Raw genomic sequence first — 14786 nt, 5'->3', positions numbered from 1 at the left:
CGTCCATTTAAATAAAACTTGTAATAGTGGTTTCATGTGTTCCTTGACAATTGATTTGGCTTAGAAAAAAGTTATATGAATACGTAGAATTCCTTTAAAATTGCGATTAATTGACTCACGAAATAGCGTACATATTATTTTTCGTGTGTCCCCTATTTCGTGACACTACCGATTCAAGGATATTATGGATAACATTTTGATGCTTGGTTTTTAAATAATTATTTATGGTAATTTAAATGTAAGTTATGAAACAAATAATGCATTTATTTAAGTTTCTCGTGACCTAAATTCGGTATATGTTTCGTTCACTAGAATTTATATGACACGAGTTTGAAGTTCACATATATGACCAATTTTAAGATAAATTAGCATAAGTAGTACCAGCATAATTTTGGTTTTATTTCGATTTGTTTTATTTATCTTTGTTTATTTGTATTGTATATGGGATAGATAATAGTTAATTGACACATTTTGACAATAATCCATGAATTTTACCTGGGGAATTTCGAATAATCAGTATCACGAAACAAGGAACCGTATTATTGTTACTTTTTTCCAAGTTCGTGATATATAAATGTATGGTGTTAGGTTCTTTTATGACACACACCATCAAAGAAATCGACATATTTTTTAGTTTTTAATACTTACCTACCTAAGAAATTAATTAATTACTTACTTTTATTATGAGTCATTGGCGTATCTGGGGTTATTTTCAGGGGGGGGGGGGGCGCTACCCTCACTTGAAATAGCTCCAGGGGTGGGATTATGGGGAGAAGGGGGGGGGGGTTACAAATCAAAATTTTATGGGTACGAAGGGGGGGGGGGGTAAGTCCCTCCACATTTCTAATGGTTATATAAATATTTTCACATATTGCTAGAAATAACAAATCAAAATTTTATGGGTACGAGGGGGGGGGGGGTTAAGTCCCCCCCCTCTATATTTCTAATGGTTATATAAATATTTTCACATATTGTTAGAATTAACAAATCAAAATATTATACTAGACACATTATTTCTTATGAATATTTCAGGTAAGTAATATCGTCAATTTCACATAATTATTTTATTGAAATTTTTATTATCGTTTTTAAATTTATTAAACCCTTAATCATTATTAAAATATCCTAACTGTATGCATAAAACCTTATCCCGAAATAGGGGACATGAGTTCACGAACTTAGAAACAGAGCAAAATTTTGTCACGAAACAGGATCCAAACAAGAGGTCCGCAGAACAATTAATATAAAAAAAAGTTCAAACTATATAACTATAAATTATGTATTAACTTACTGTCAAAAGACCAAAGTTTAGCATACAAAAGCTTTCATACTGATATCATGCTTGGTTATTTTTAAATAAAACGTTAAAGTCGTAAGAGCCTTAATATACCGAAGTAGGGGGCACTTACCTTACTAGTATTAAGCTTTAATTTAGTATACTTTTTGTTTCTGTTGGTTTAACGCCCAATATGCCCATCATCCTTTTTAAGGTTTTGTGTGTCTCTCAGCCACCCTGGACAAAGTTATACATATAGTACATAGTTTTAATTTAGGAATCGCTTCGCTCAAACGTTTTTTATTTATTTGTAGTTAGGTACTTCCTTCGATAAAGCGATTTCGAAATTAAAACTGTCACGAAATGTTACTTCTTCTAGGGAGGCACGACAAAATAGTCAAGATAGTCAGGACTATTCCCACCTCACATTTCCACAGCTGGAACTCCTCTTAAGCCAGGATCTACAGCTTGACCGCCAACCAGTGAAGGCCAAGTGTGTCCAAATAATAAGACAAGTGTAATAATAACAATTTTACTCCATGATCGTCCACAAGTTGGGTTTTTACTTCCTGTGCAGCTTGTCTCGCATGATGATGGCGCCGAGCTTCGACACGCCGTCCTGGTACTCCGTCTTGCCGAGAGGCGGCACTGCTGACGTTGTTTCTGAGAAATTAAAGATGACGGCCATTATCGTCGACGCATAATGTATTTTTATGAATTCTCCTCCCCTTAGTTTTTGATCAATTGATTTTACAGTACATCGACGATGGAGTAAATGCCGGTTGCAGACCGTAGCTCCGCCATAGCTCGCATAACTGACGCAGTTTTTCACAGTTGCATGCAGTTTTTCATAGTAGGTAGCTAGTAGCGAGCTATGTTAAACTAATTTAGCTTAGCTCTTAGTCTGCAACCTGCATAAAGCTTGCTTACACCACTCCACCATCACCACTTTCTAATCTCTAGAAGCAATGAATCCTAAAAGGATAGTGCCAGGGTCTGGACCAAGTGTTGCCCAGAATCAACCCATAGTGCATTTTGTTCCTCAGGCCTATACTAATGTGTAAACCGAAGCGCACTCAAATCTATCCCTGGAATTAAGAGAAAAAAAGAGTTTTGTTTTGAATTATTTACATACAAAATATCATCGATGTATACGTACTACGCATAAGATTTCGCGATTATGGCATTAAATAACAGTCGCTATATTGAACTTAACCATACTGCATCCGTACACGTTACTTTAGTGCGATTTAGACATTCTTTATAAACGATCTAGCGCTGTTTTAATTGTTTGGTAAGTTGACAAAAATTCGTTATTTCCAAAATGAAGCCAGAAGTTTTAGTTCTCTATCCTTGCAAAAAAACAATTTATTGGTGTATTACAATCAATTAATGAAGTTATTGTAAGCTAAAACTACTTGCTCTATTTTGGAAATAATTAATTTCTGTCAAGTAACCAAACTACTGCAACAGCGCTTGATCGCTTATAAAGAATGTCGAAGTCGTACTGAAGTAAGGTGTACGGATGCAGTATGGTTAAGTTCAACATAGCAAGTGTTATTTAATGCCACAATCGCGAAATCTTATGCGTAGTACGTATACATCGATGATATTTTGTATGTAAATAATTCAAAACAAAACTCTTTTTTTCTCTTAACTCCAGGGATAGATTTCAGTGCGCTTCGGTTTACAAATTAGTATTGGCCTGAGGAACAAAATGCACTATGGTTTCAATCTGGGCAGCACTTGGTCCAACTTCCATACATGGATTGGCACTGTCCTTTGTAAGTGAAGACTCAAATATGGTAAGACTATGAATACCCTACAAATAATTTGACTCTATATATTTACAACGTAAGCAAGTAACCTTTGTCAAAACCAACTCACCGCATTTGGCCCTCGGGTCGCTGGCGCCGCCGCCGCCGGCTTGCTTGGACATGGTCCTCGGAGCAGACTTGCGGGGCTTCGGCCCCACGCGGCACGGGTCTCCAGGCAGACGCATCGGCTGTGCGCACGGGCCCGTCCCGCTCTCATCCGCGGCCCTTTGGAGACCCTCGAACTTGGCTCCGGGACCTGAGATACAAACATTACGATAATTTGGCTATAAATCTTTGTAGGATTTACATGGTATTTCACTTTGGTAACACAACAAATGGAAGGCAGACGTGCTCGGGGCAGGGCACCGACAAGATGGTCAGACGCTGTGAGGAAGACGGTGGACGGAAGCTTGCATCGTGCGGTCCACACAGCTTATGACCGCAGTCTGTGGAGGAACACTACCTAATTATGTGGTCGCGATCCTCATCAGTAAGGGACCGAGGAAGAACGGAACACATAACAGGAATTTTGTTTTCATAGGGGTCACTTAAAAATTAGGCATTGATAGTGAAAACGGGCATAAGTTTCTTCTTCTCAGCACCAGCCGATATGTTGTCCCGAAGTTCAAATGTCAAGGTAAATAGGCCAAGATCAAGCTAATTTGGTACGTGTAAGTGCCCTTAAATGTACGAATCGGAGCAATACAGATTTACATAAAAAACGACAACGTTCAGCATCAAGTATGAAAACACGCAATACACAATCGACCAGCTGATAGACTAATAAAAATGTAAACATCAGTAACTGTGTTTGTAAAGCACAGCCGGATACATGACGATATCTTTCAATACCTCTTGAAAGTTATGGATTTATGCTTAGCTAGACATTATCCTCTCTCTATGAAGAGCAGGTAAGGTCATTGTTCTTAAGATATGCATTACAATTACATTAAAGTAGCATTTTGTTCGCCGATCCGGCGCCGCAAGTCCGACCTTCAGGCTTACTGAAGAAGCGTCTGCGTGCGCAAACCTATGTTTCCCAAATTCTGTAGACGTCCAAACATAATGTATCCTTTTATGTAAAGGTATGAAGTACAAAAATATCATTTTAGTAACGAGAAAAACAAAGGTATTTAAAAGTGACCTACTGCTCGGCCTCACCAATCGTGCTTTCTATGCCTGAGATCAGATGCTGAAGCCACTCTAGGTCACACCTTCCCCTTTCAAGAGACTGCACCCTATGCTCCAAGTTGGTGATACGTTCTTGCATGGCATCAGCCGTGGAATGAAGTATTTCAGTAGAAGAATTCAAATGAGCAAGCTCCTCCCCAAGGGTTCTGCTCTCCTCTTTGGCCTCGTTGGATTTGCGTTGGGTGTCAGGAATGTCAAGAAAACGCCGACAATAATTGCAAATGTCACCGTCACTCGACGCGAATCTGCAGCCCGCACATTTGGGCATTTTGCAGAAGTTTGAGAAGCACTGGTATTTTTAAACAGACTATTGCGTGTATCCTGCGTGCGGCCCAACGACAGACTGAATTGGTATGGCATGGCTGAAAGTCTCTGATTCATAAATCGCTGTAATTTATGTAACCACAAACTTAAGCTGAATCTTAGCTAATCGATCTACCAAAATTTAGATGAGCTCTTGGTAATTTTCATAGAGCCTTAATTCGTTCGAAGAAAACGTATACTTCATCTAGAATTCCAGACTCTATGTTTCTTCTACACACAGTACCCAAAGTCCCCAATGCAGTAAGAAGTAAACAAAGACTTGCCACTTTCACAGTAGTCCACTTGGTAAGTAGTCTTGTTGCGGTCTCTATCAATGCGCTGCTTTAGTTCTGGAGAGGCCTCGTTTTGGAGGATGCTGTACAGCATCGGATATTTTGATTGAAGCTGTAAAAATATTTTCAAGATTAGATTTAGCCTTGTGTATTCATAGGTACCTATAGTTCAGAAGCAAAAGTTGGAAGCTAGTAATAGCTTGAAACAAAAGATGCAAAAGAGATAAAGAAGTCTTGTTTTCTAACAAGGTAGGTAAATGTAAGAGTATTAAGCCCGTTTTTACCAAACACTAATTTTTAAGTGACCCCTATGGAAATAAAATGCTTGTTATGTGTTACCATACTATCACTTAAAAATTAGGAATTAATGGTGAAAACGTGCATAAAGCTTAGTAATCAATACAAACCTTATCCAAGAATGCATTTGGTTGATCATATCGTGATGTGGGTGTTTCAGGGCTGGCTGCCACTCTTACAGGGTACAATTTAGGGTCCAGTAGAGGACCCATAATCTGAAATAAAGACAACATTAAACATAAAATCAATTAAAAGAACATAAAAATATAGGACTTTTTTTAAACGTACCTCATTCCGGCTCCATCCTCCGTCTTTTCCCGGGGGAAGCTGCGGCATCTCCCCCCCAGAATACTGGGGGCACCGGCAATCCGGGGGTCTGGTGTGCTGCATACATGCCTGGTAGAAGGCGAGCTCCTGTCCTGAGAGCTTTGGGACTCTTGGTGGAAAAGAAATGAGATTAGTATTTCGTTGTCGAAGTAAAGACTGTGCCTAAGACTTTTAACGAACGAAAGTTAAATTACAGAAAATTTGGATAAAGATTTTAATAGCAAAGCTACAACGCAAAATAAAATAAAAAAAATTCAAGATTTACAAATTGTGCCAAATTACGAAACCCAGAGCCAGAAACTTTTTTTTTCTGAATGGCAACTTCGCCAACTTCAGCTAGTTGAAAAAAAAAGTATTAAAAAGTTCTGAGCGGGTAGATTGCAATAATGATTTTAGTAAAAAAAGGGATTACTAATGTTTGGCCAAAAAACGTTTCCCAAATTATCACATCGCAAACAACGTTTCGCAAATTTTCATTTGGCAAATTCTCATTTGGCAAAACAACTTATTGCAAGCTTTTAATTCGCAAATGTCGTTTTTGGCAAATTATTGTTTAGCAAATTATTGTTTGGCAAAGTATGGTTTGCCAAATGTTTCATTTGGCAAAAATGTTCGACGATAAACTATTTACAAAATAATTTGATTGGTGCATAGAATGGAATATAAATTAGCTTGTGGTTATTATTTTGTTTAGTGGGTAGTTAATATAAAATTTGTTCTAAATTAATTTTCTTATTTCATTATTTTTATCGAAATTTCCAAAATAGAGGTGATTCTAGCGCTCGGCGGCCGCTGCCGCGGCACGCTTCGCTCGCCTTCGCGCATTAAGGGTCACTGTTCTAACCTAACCTAACCTACTATTTTCTGCAATACCTACTTTTTGCAACCATACTATTTTTTGCAATCTCTTTGTTATACATAAAATTCTTGTGAAAACCATGATTATGTGCCCTATGCTTTGATTTGTGGGTAACGGTGGGTAAGTATGTGAAGTGTCAATTTGACCAAACAAATTATTTGGGATATAATATTTGGCAAAATAAAACATTTGCTATTTAAACATTTGCCAAGTAAAATTTTGCCAAATGATAATTTGACCAAATGAATTAGTTGCGAAAAGTACAGTTGCTAAAAGTTCATTTGGGAAATGAAACTTTGGCGATAAGTTGTTTGCGAAGTGAAATTTGGCGAAAAGTAATTTGGCCAAACGGAAGGATACCTAAAAAAAGTTATTTGCCGTGATAAAAGTGTGATTGTATCGAATTTTAATTCGTCCGAAATATCCGTGTTGTGTTGGATAAGTAGCAATTTCAAACAAAATTGTCGATAGTGGAAATATCAATTACTGTAAGGGACAAAACACGACTTTTCAGGAGAGCCAAAAAACGATTTTTTTTTTCTTTATACTTCAATATCTTTGTATGTGATGTTACGATTTAAATAGGTTCTATGGCAAAGTTTCTTAGAATTTTCTGTTCTTTCATAATATAAACGCCAAATTTTCGAAAAATGGGTAGTTTAAAAGATAGCATGTCCCTTACATTAAAAAAACGAGCTTGACTGTACCTTACAATGTTGAAATTTCACAGTATGGAATGTCATGTATGTTGTAAGGTACATTTAAGAATAAACACGACAGTAATATTATTGTAACTTGACAATTTTAACATTGAAACCTGATGTAAGTAGAGGTTGCATTCGAGTATTCATTAACAAAACGAAGAGAAGAGATAGAAACAAGACAACTTAGTGTTCACAAATGCAGTTGGAGGCATCAAATACACATCACCAACAAAACATTTAGTCACTGATGATGCCTACGTCTGCATTTGTGAACAAGTTGTCTTGTTTCTATCTTTTTCTGTTCATTTTTACGCAGTTAGGTTTTTTTTTCAATCATCGTTCGTTCGTTTTAGCCGAATGACGTCCACTGCTGGACAAAGGTCTTCCCCCAAGGATTTCCACAACAACCGGTCCTGCGCCGCCCGCATCCAGGCACCTCCTACAACCTTCACCAGATCGTCGGTCGACCTAGTGGGGGTCTGCAGCACATTACGTCTTCCAGCTCGTGGTCGCCACTCAAGAATTTTTCTGCCCCAGCGGCCATCAGCTTTGCAAGCTGCGAGCTCCATCCACTGCCACTTGATTTTAGCGATTCTGCGGACTATGTCAGTCACTTTGGTTCTCCTGCGGATCACGTCATTTCTGGTTCAATCACTACGAGCATAGCACGCTCCATCGCCTTTGACCTTGAGTCTTCTTATGAGGCCCACAGTAAGCGACCACGTCTCAGATCCATATGTTATCAAAGACTTTTGTCTTGAGACAGTGCGATATTTCAGACGTGAGAATATCACGAAGCTTCCTGAACGTTGCCAGCCGAGTTGGATTCGACGATTGACCTCTTCCTCGAAGTTAGACCTACCTAAGGCTGGTTTTAGTGTCACGCAGACCGTCAGTGCGGATCGCTCCGCACAGCCAATCTGTATGAACTGATAGGGAGCGAGCGATTCCTGCGGACCGCATTACTCTAAAACGCTTCCTCGAAGTTTACAGATCGGCTGTGTGAAGCGGATCCGCACTGGACGGTCCGCGTGACACTATAACCAGCCTAACTGGACTGTTTGTACTAGGTATATAAGTGTCAACAACTGCCGAGTGTAGAGTATCCAACCTTTAGAGGAGTGGGTGCAACACGGACATTTGACATGATTTTGTCTTGTCCATGTTTCATTTTAAGACCCCCTTGTTGAGAGGCTCGACTCAGGCCATTGTGCATTGTGCCTAGATCTTCCACGGTCTCAGCCATGGCTATGATATCGTTTGCGCATCGAAGGTGGGTTATTTACTCACCGTTGATATTTATGCCGAATCCGTTCCAGTCCAGAAACAGTTTCGGAGTTTTCAGTTCCCCCTGTCTGCTGCTGCAACTGGTTTCGAGTCTTAATCCTGGAGACGGAACGACATTGTGGCGTTTTCGTACAAGCCTTTCAACATTTCGATGTATCGATATAGGTAGTCAATTTGACACCGTTGGAGAAACTGTAGTAGGTACTGCCCAGGTCTCGATCGAAGCTTTCTCATAGTCCACAAACGCCAGGCAAAGTGACTGACTATACTCCTCGGTCTTCTGTATAATCTGCCGTGGCGTATGTATGTGGTGTACTAAAGCGATTGAGAGGCTGGAAGTCATCGAGCTTACGAGCGAGACGATTCGTAATGACTCTCGAAAACAGCTTGTAGACATGGCTCGGAAGTGAGATGGGTCTATAATTCTTCAACAAGGTTTTGTCGCCTTTTTTGAAGAAGAGTGTCACCACACTTCTGTGCCATACCGTAGGCGTTTTTCCTTCGAGGATGACGGAATTGAACAGCTTCTGAAGAGCCTTCAGCCCCTCGGTCAAAAACCCAACTGCGTAAAAATGAACAGAAAAAAAGATAGAAACAAGACAACTTAGTGTTCATAAGTGCAGTAGGAGTTGGAGGCATTAATTGCATATCACCACCAAAAAAAGTAATTGATATCCTATATGCATATTAACGTAAGGGCCTAATTATAATAAATCAAAAAATTTTAAATGAAGTAAGGTTCAATGAGTTCAAAAGTTAAAACCAACAGTTTAGGGTAAGGGCTGAATTGTATTATTAAAAGGAATTTACGTCCTTTAAATCATTTGTTTCCCCAAAAGTCGTATTCAGACGACTAAAAATGTTTAAGGTAAGGGACATTTTTTTAAAGATATCAACATTTCAAGTATACCAATCGATAGAGCCGAAAATTCTGAATGCGTTGGTATATATAACTCATTTTGGCCAAAATGTCCCTTACATTAATTGATACTTCCACTATCGTTGTGTCTCTAACTTTGTGTGACCAAGATAAAGTTACTGAAAATGTGATACGTGGTTACCCAATTAACTTGATTTTAGCAATGTTAACAAGAATTTGAAGTAAATTTAGTGAATCACATACTCTGCGAGGCCTCCGCCGCCGCCCCCTGCCCCCGGCAAGTTGGGCCACAAGTAGTCCTTTCTGTAAGTTGTCAGGTAATGATCCATTGTTTTTTTTTACTTATTTTCTTCTTTATGTTTCAAATTCAACATAACTACTGCTAATTTTGGGATTTTGTGGCCTAATTTTGGGCATAATTGGGAACTCTGCTGATTTGATTCATGGAGTAAACAGTTTTGGCAGATTTCAAATTTTGACGGCCGTTGTCATGTAGATTTTTGTCGATGGTTAAGTAAAAAACTATTGGATTTATGTGATAAGGTTTTATAGGTATGTGTTTATGCTTCTAGCCTAGGTCTAGGATTAGGCAAATGTACTGAACACCGTCTAGTAAATCGGTCTCAGGAGTCGCGAACCACCTTAATTATTATTACTTGATTTCTTGTCCCGAAGTGGCGCAAGGCTATAGCTACAAAGATTACAAACTTTTAGTGGGCCGATAGTTTAGTCGGGTTTCCAATTTGTTCGCGTATGAGGATTTGGCCCACCGACACCAAATCGATGTAAGTAATGTGCGCACTTGCTGCGGCACTTGCCTACAATATGTATAATACTGATTAACAGCCTAAACTATCAGTCGACTAAGTCTTTACGCCTGCGAGTTGTCATAAATTTAAGATGCAGCCGTCTGAAATGGGCCTAATAATTAAATTAAAAATAAATACTTTTGATTTAAAATTAAAAACACTCTTCAGCAAGAACATATTTATTCAGTCACAACAGTCAGATCCTATAGGTGTACATATAGGGGTTCTTCCAGCGGCCATACTTGGGCTCCTCACGCGGGGGCCCGAAGGGGCGGCGCTCTAGCACCACTGTGGCAAGCAGCCCGTGGCTGGCGCCGTATGACGTGTCGCCCGTGCGCACGCGCAGGATGCGACGAAGCTCCTCTGGAAGAAAACAGATCATTGAGTTTTAGGAGACAGCTATGTAGAGTCGACAGCGAAAGGTTATGTACATTTTTAGCTCCTATAAAACAATATAACCCGTTGTCCGTTGTAGGTATTGGTAAAATTTGGAACCCGGCGTCAAACCGTTTTAACGCGCTGAGCGTTGCGTACTTAGGCCCAGAACAGACGGTGAAACGCAACTGCAACTGCTAGTTACTTTTGAGTTGCATCTAAGTTTCTGCCATAGCGTCCGTTGAGAGACCACACATGACGCGACCAGTTTGAAACTTTCAGTTTCATTCATCAGAATCATCACAAAGTTGCAGGTTCGTTGCAGTTGCGTGACACCGTCTGTTCTGGGCCTTACACACCGACGTTGCGTTTGACATGAAACTATCCACATTCTGCCAACGCCATTCGGAGATATAGCGCGAAGTTAAGGTTCGGCCAAACCACCGCATGCAGCTTGCGTACGCGATGGTGATCAAACTGGCTAACACTCTAGCGGGCGCTAAGTACGCGTTCTATTTAGCGAAACCTTTACACAAGACAGATTTTATCAGCACTCAATCTATTGCAAGTATTTGCGAGCGAGAAAGGAGCGAGCCCCACAAAAGTTATAGGTAGTTAATAAACTAGCTAGAAAAATACTCAGCGTCAAATAGCGATGTGTGTTGTGATGTGGGTGACACCCAAGGTAGCCAAAAAGTTCGCAACACGTCTTTGTTACAATGAGAGCTATCGTTTTAGCGCTCACCAGTTAGCGCCACTGTAGAGTAAGGTCCCGTCACTTGCTAGTAGCGAAGACAGTGGCACCAACTGGTGAGCGCTAAAGTGGTAGGAGGACTATCGCATTTGCACTCATCAAGATGGCGCCACTGTAGAGTAAGGTCCTGTCAATCGCCAGGGGTGCCAAATGTTAAGTATAAAAACGATAGCCCTCATTGAAATAAGGTTGTGTTGCCACTTGGGTCTCACGAACTATTTGATGCTGACTGTTTTGGTAACAAGATTCTACCCTCACTTACTTTGCAAAGAGTCGTCATACTTCGGCCGCATGGACATGGACTTGGGCGGGTCCGCGTACTTCTCCGGCTTGGGCGGGCGGTACGAGCCTCGCTGGCTCGTGTCCGGGATGTCTATGTCGTCGGGTAGTCGTAACGTTTGTAGCGCACGCGCACGCCGCGCGAGATTCACTGACATGAAGGGTAGCTCTGGAAGTAACCATTTTAATGTTGAGTAGATTTTCCAAGCTTTGCTGTTTTCGAGTTACTCTGTCAAAGAAAAGAAGAACGCAGTAGCAGTTCTTCCGATTTTTTGGACTTCCTGGTAGGATTTATTACCGACTACGAATAGTAGTAGGTATTTCTGATAGATTCATGGCTTCCTTACTCCATAGAATATAAGGTAAGCGCAGAGAGCGCTTAAAATTGTTAGTAGAGAAACTAAATGGTAAATCATTCCTCAACTTCATGGAATAAAGGTGAGCGCCGAGGGCTCTGCTAATCATAGGCCTCTTTATGTTCGTTCGCTCGTTTCAGCCGAACGAAAGACGTCCACTGCTGGACAAAGGCCTCCCCAAGGATTTCCAATCATTGGGTAAGTAGTCTAAAATGTACGAACCTCGCGAACAATACTTTGTGAGGTACTCAGTCCGTTTTAGATCTTGAATTTCGTGCTCAATTGGAGTTGGATCAATGTCTTCCGACATGTACATTTTAGTCAGCTTTGGATGGTCTTCTGCAAACTACAAACTGATTTTAATTGAACGACTTTAAAACGTTAGAGTTATTTTCCTATAACTTCAGTTTAAGCGAAAATATAGCTAATAAAGTAGAACCAAAGGGAAAAATAAAGAGGAACTAAGCTGTGCAAATCCTAGTTACTCCCTTTATTTTAGGAATAAAGACGACCTGCAAATCATTTATACAGGCAATCTGTCTAATAGTATGGGTACAGCAGGCAATGTGTCTAATATTCCTGTGGGTTATTCCCATATTCAACAGTGAATCGTAATCATAGGTAAATGAATAACTTACCCTGTCCACAGCCTTCTTGTAGAATTCATGGTCGATAGGGCAGAGAACGTCCGGGCAGCGTCGTGGGGCGTCCTTAGCTTTGAGCGCATCGCGGCTCAGGCCGACGATCAGGCAGTTGTCGTCGATCGCTTTGCGACGAGGACTTTTACTGGAGATAGATAATAAACATGTAGACCAAAAAAAGGAAATATAAAACTTTGCTGTAAACTCAAGATTTGTTACACCATCATCATCATTTCAGCCACGTTCTCTGCTGAACATAGGTCTCCCCCAATGATTTCCCTATGGACCGGTTGGTATAACGGCCTGTATCCAGCGCCTTCCTGCTACCTTTATGAGGTCGTTATCGTCGAGAATTTGTCACCACCCACACGATAACTGTTACTGTTAATCAAATAATTAAATAATACTAATTAAACTAGGAAATTTTACTATGATTAGAAACTTTAGCACATACTTTAGAACTTTAAAAATAATGATACAAAATATTACTTACGGTTTATTTTTCTTGGCAAAGTCGACCATATAGACCGACTGGAATTCGATCTCTCCATCGAATACAGACATTTTAAAAGAAAATAGAACAAAATCAGGTACAAAAATTCTCAACAGTATTTCTCACATAAAGTTAACTGTCACAAGTCACAACACAGCAAATGCAAACTCATTGTCATTTTTGGCATAAAAAATAATTATCGTTGTCTTTTTGTATGTAGATCTCTATAAAATAAATAGGTATTTTTTTCTCTGAGTACTTTGGAGTCTAGAAACTCGAGAGCACTTCTAAATTATAGGGGTTCCTTTGTATACGCCCTATTCAATATTTCCTGGATTCTAGAACAGATAATTTTGTTCTTATTATGAACTGTGCAATACTTTGGTAAATGGCTTCTAGTTCTGATAATAATCTTGCTGGCTGCAGTGGCTGCCGAAGAAAGAATGTTGCGGCTGAATCTGGACTGGTATTGTATCAAATTGAGGATTGAATTGCATTTGCTGAAGCAGCATTCCACCAGACGGAAGACTGCCCGGCCACATTGAGGAGCCTGGCCAGCTATATAATCCTTGATCTGGTAATGTAGGAGTATGAGGCGCCCTAGGACTAGCACGAGGTCGTCCTTCAGTTCCTTCATCGCTTCTAAACCTTTTGCTGCTCTTGCCATCTCTCGCAGTCTCACCCCTGCCCAGTGTTGACCTTGGTGGATGCCGTTGACGAGACGTGTCTGGAGTGATTCTCCTTAAATCTTGTTTTCTGGCCACTTTTTGTTTGTACGAAGAAGTCGATGGTCGTGTTGATTCTTTTGATGTGTGGTCGTGCTGATGCTTTTCATATACCGACGTGCCCTTGTTAATACTAAAATTTATGACTTTAAATCCAAGGACAGCCTTTCCTTCCGCCGCCTCGAGAGCCTCCACCGACGCGTCGTCTAGTGAGAAGGCTACTTGAAACGCACTCCCGTCGGCCTTCTGGCGGAGTATCCTCCAAAACTCAGTGTTAAGGCCCTCATTTTGCACCCGCAGCAACTTCAAAGCTTTTTCGACTGTGTCTGCTTCACTGTTGGGCAGGTAGGTGTACGCAACATGGCGCTTCGGCAGGTTTCTCTCCAAGATCGCAGAGAGTTCCGCCTCAGGCCACGGCTTTATGTTAGCAACTTCTTCTACGAGCCAGTCGTGGCTATCCTGGTTGACACAAGTCACCACAATCCATCCTTCCTTGTGAGTGAAGCCAGCAAATTTGAGCCCCACCCCATTTCTCTCGATGGACATTAACAGAGCCTGGTGGACGAGCCGCATCTGCTCCTCACTCATTGGTATCGAGTTGCGGATACCTACTCTAGAGGGACCTGCTGCGGCACTTTTTTTCGGCTTGGGCAGTTTTTGGTGGTGGTTTTTCGTAGGTGGAGGTGATGATGACGGTGGTGGTGATGATGATGGTGATGGTGATGGTGGTCGTGGTGATGGTGGTTGTGCGGTATGATCCACCTTGGTCATTTTCTTGGGCTTTTCCTGTTCAACTCTCTGAGGTTCATCAATCTCCCATCTAGCCTGCTTTTTTGCTTTTGCCTTTGGATCTGGAGGCGGTTTCTCAATCGGGATTTTGCTCCAGGGCATTTTACAGAGAGCTAGGGCCTCTTCCTTGGGCATGTTTGTCGCAGCAAGCCTCCTGAACCTTTTTCTGGCTGCTCCACTAAGCCTTTCGGTCTTGCGAACGGCTTGGCCTCCTGCAGGTTGAGTCGTGTTGTTTGTGCTGGTCGACGTCACAGCAGACGTTTCTCCCGAAGAAGATTGAGGTATGTTTTGGTTATCGGATTCAGAATTCATGATGTTCCCACGAGTAGCT

General features: G+C 40.8%; 2 protein-coding genes and 1 long non-coding RNA gene across 3 annotated transcripts; all 3 read right to left on the bottom strand.

Moving 5' to 3' along the window:
* Positions 1 to 1794: 1794 nt before the first annotated feature.
* On the bottom strand, positions 1795 to 3344 carry LOC135081232 (uncharacterized). The gene is made up of 2 exons (XR_010259151.1): positions 3164 to 3344; positions 1795 to 1939 (listed from the first exon to the last, which is right to left on the bottom strand). It is a non-coding gene; the product is annotated as an uncharacterized LOC135081232 (long non-coding RNA).
* Positions 3345 to 4237: 893 nt separating this feature from the next.
* Positions 4238 to 9713, bottom strand: LOC135080981 (uncharacterized). Its single transcript, XM_063975706.1, has 5 exons — positions 9478 to 9713; positions 5466 to 5613; positions 5288 to 5392; positions 4832 to 4992; positions 4238 to 4529 (listed from the first exon to the last, which is right to left on the bottom strand). Exons 1-5 carry the CDS (start codon positions 9561 to 9563, stop codon positions 4238 to 4240), a joined length of 792 nt encoding a protein of 263 aa, XP_063831776.1. The 5' UTR covers positions 9564 to 9713.
* A 493-nt stretch (positions 9714 to 10206) lies between these two features.
* On the bottom strand, positions 10207 to 13027 carry LOC135081213 (uncharacterized). Its single transcript, XM_063975958.1, has 5 exons — positions 12942 to 13027; positions 12446 to 12593; positions 12030 to 12153; positions 11435 to 11620; positions 10207 to 10406 (listed from the first exon to the last, which is right to left on the bottom strand). The coding sequence occupies exons 1-5, from the start codon at positions 13010 to 13012 to the stop codon at positions 10240 to 10242; spliced, it is 696 nt and encodes a 231-aa protein (XP_063832028.1). The 5' UTR covers positions 13013 to 13027; the 3' UTR covers positions 10207 to 10239.
* Between the last annotated feature and the right edge of the window lie 1759 nt (positions 13028 to 14786).

The sequence above is a fragment of the Ostrinia nubilalis genome, chromosome 19, assembly GCF_963855985.1.
Source record: "Ostrinia nubilalis chromosome 19, ilOstNubi1.1, whole genome shotgun sequence".
NCBI classification, from domain to species: domain Eukaryota; kingdom Metazoa; phylum Arthropoda; class Insecta; order Lepidoptera; family Crambidae; genus Ostrinia; species Ostrinia nubilalis.
This window is presented reverse-complemented; position numbering and strand designations above follow the sequence as displayed.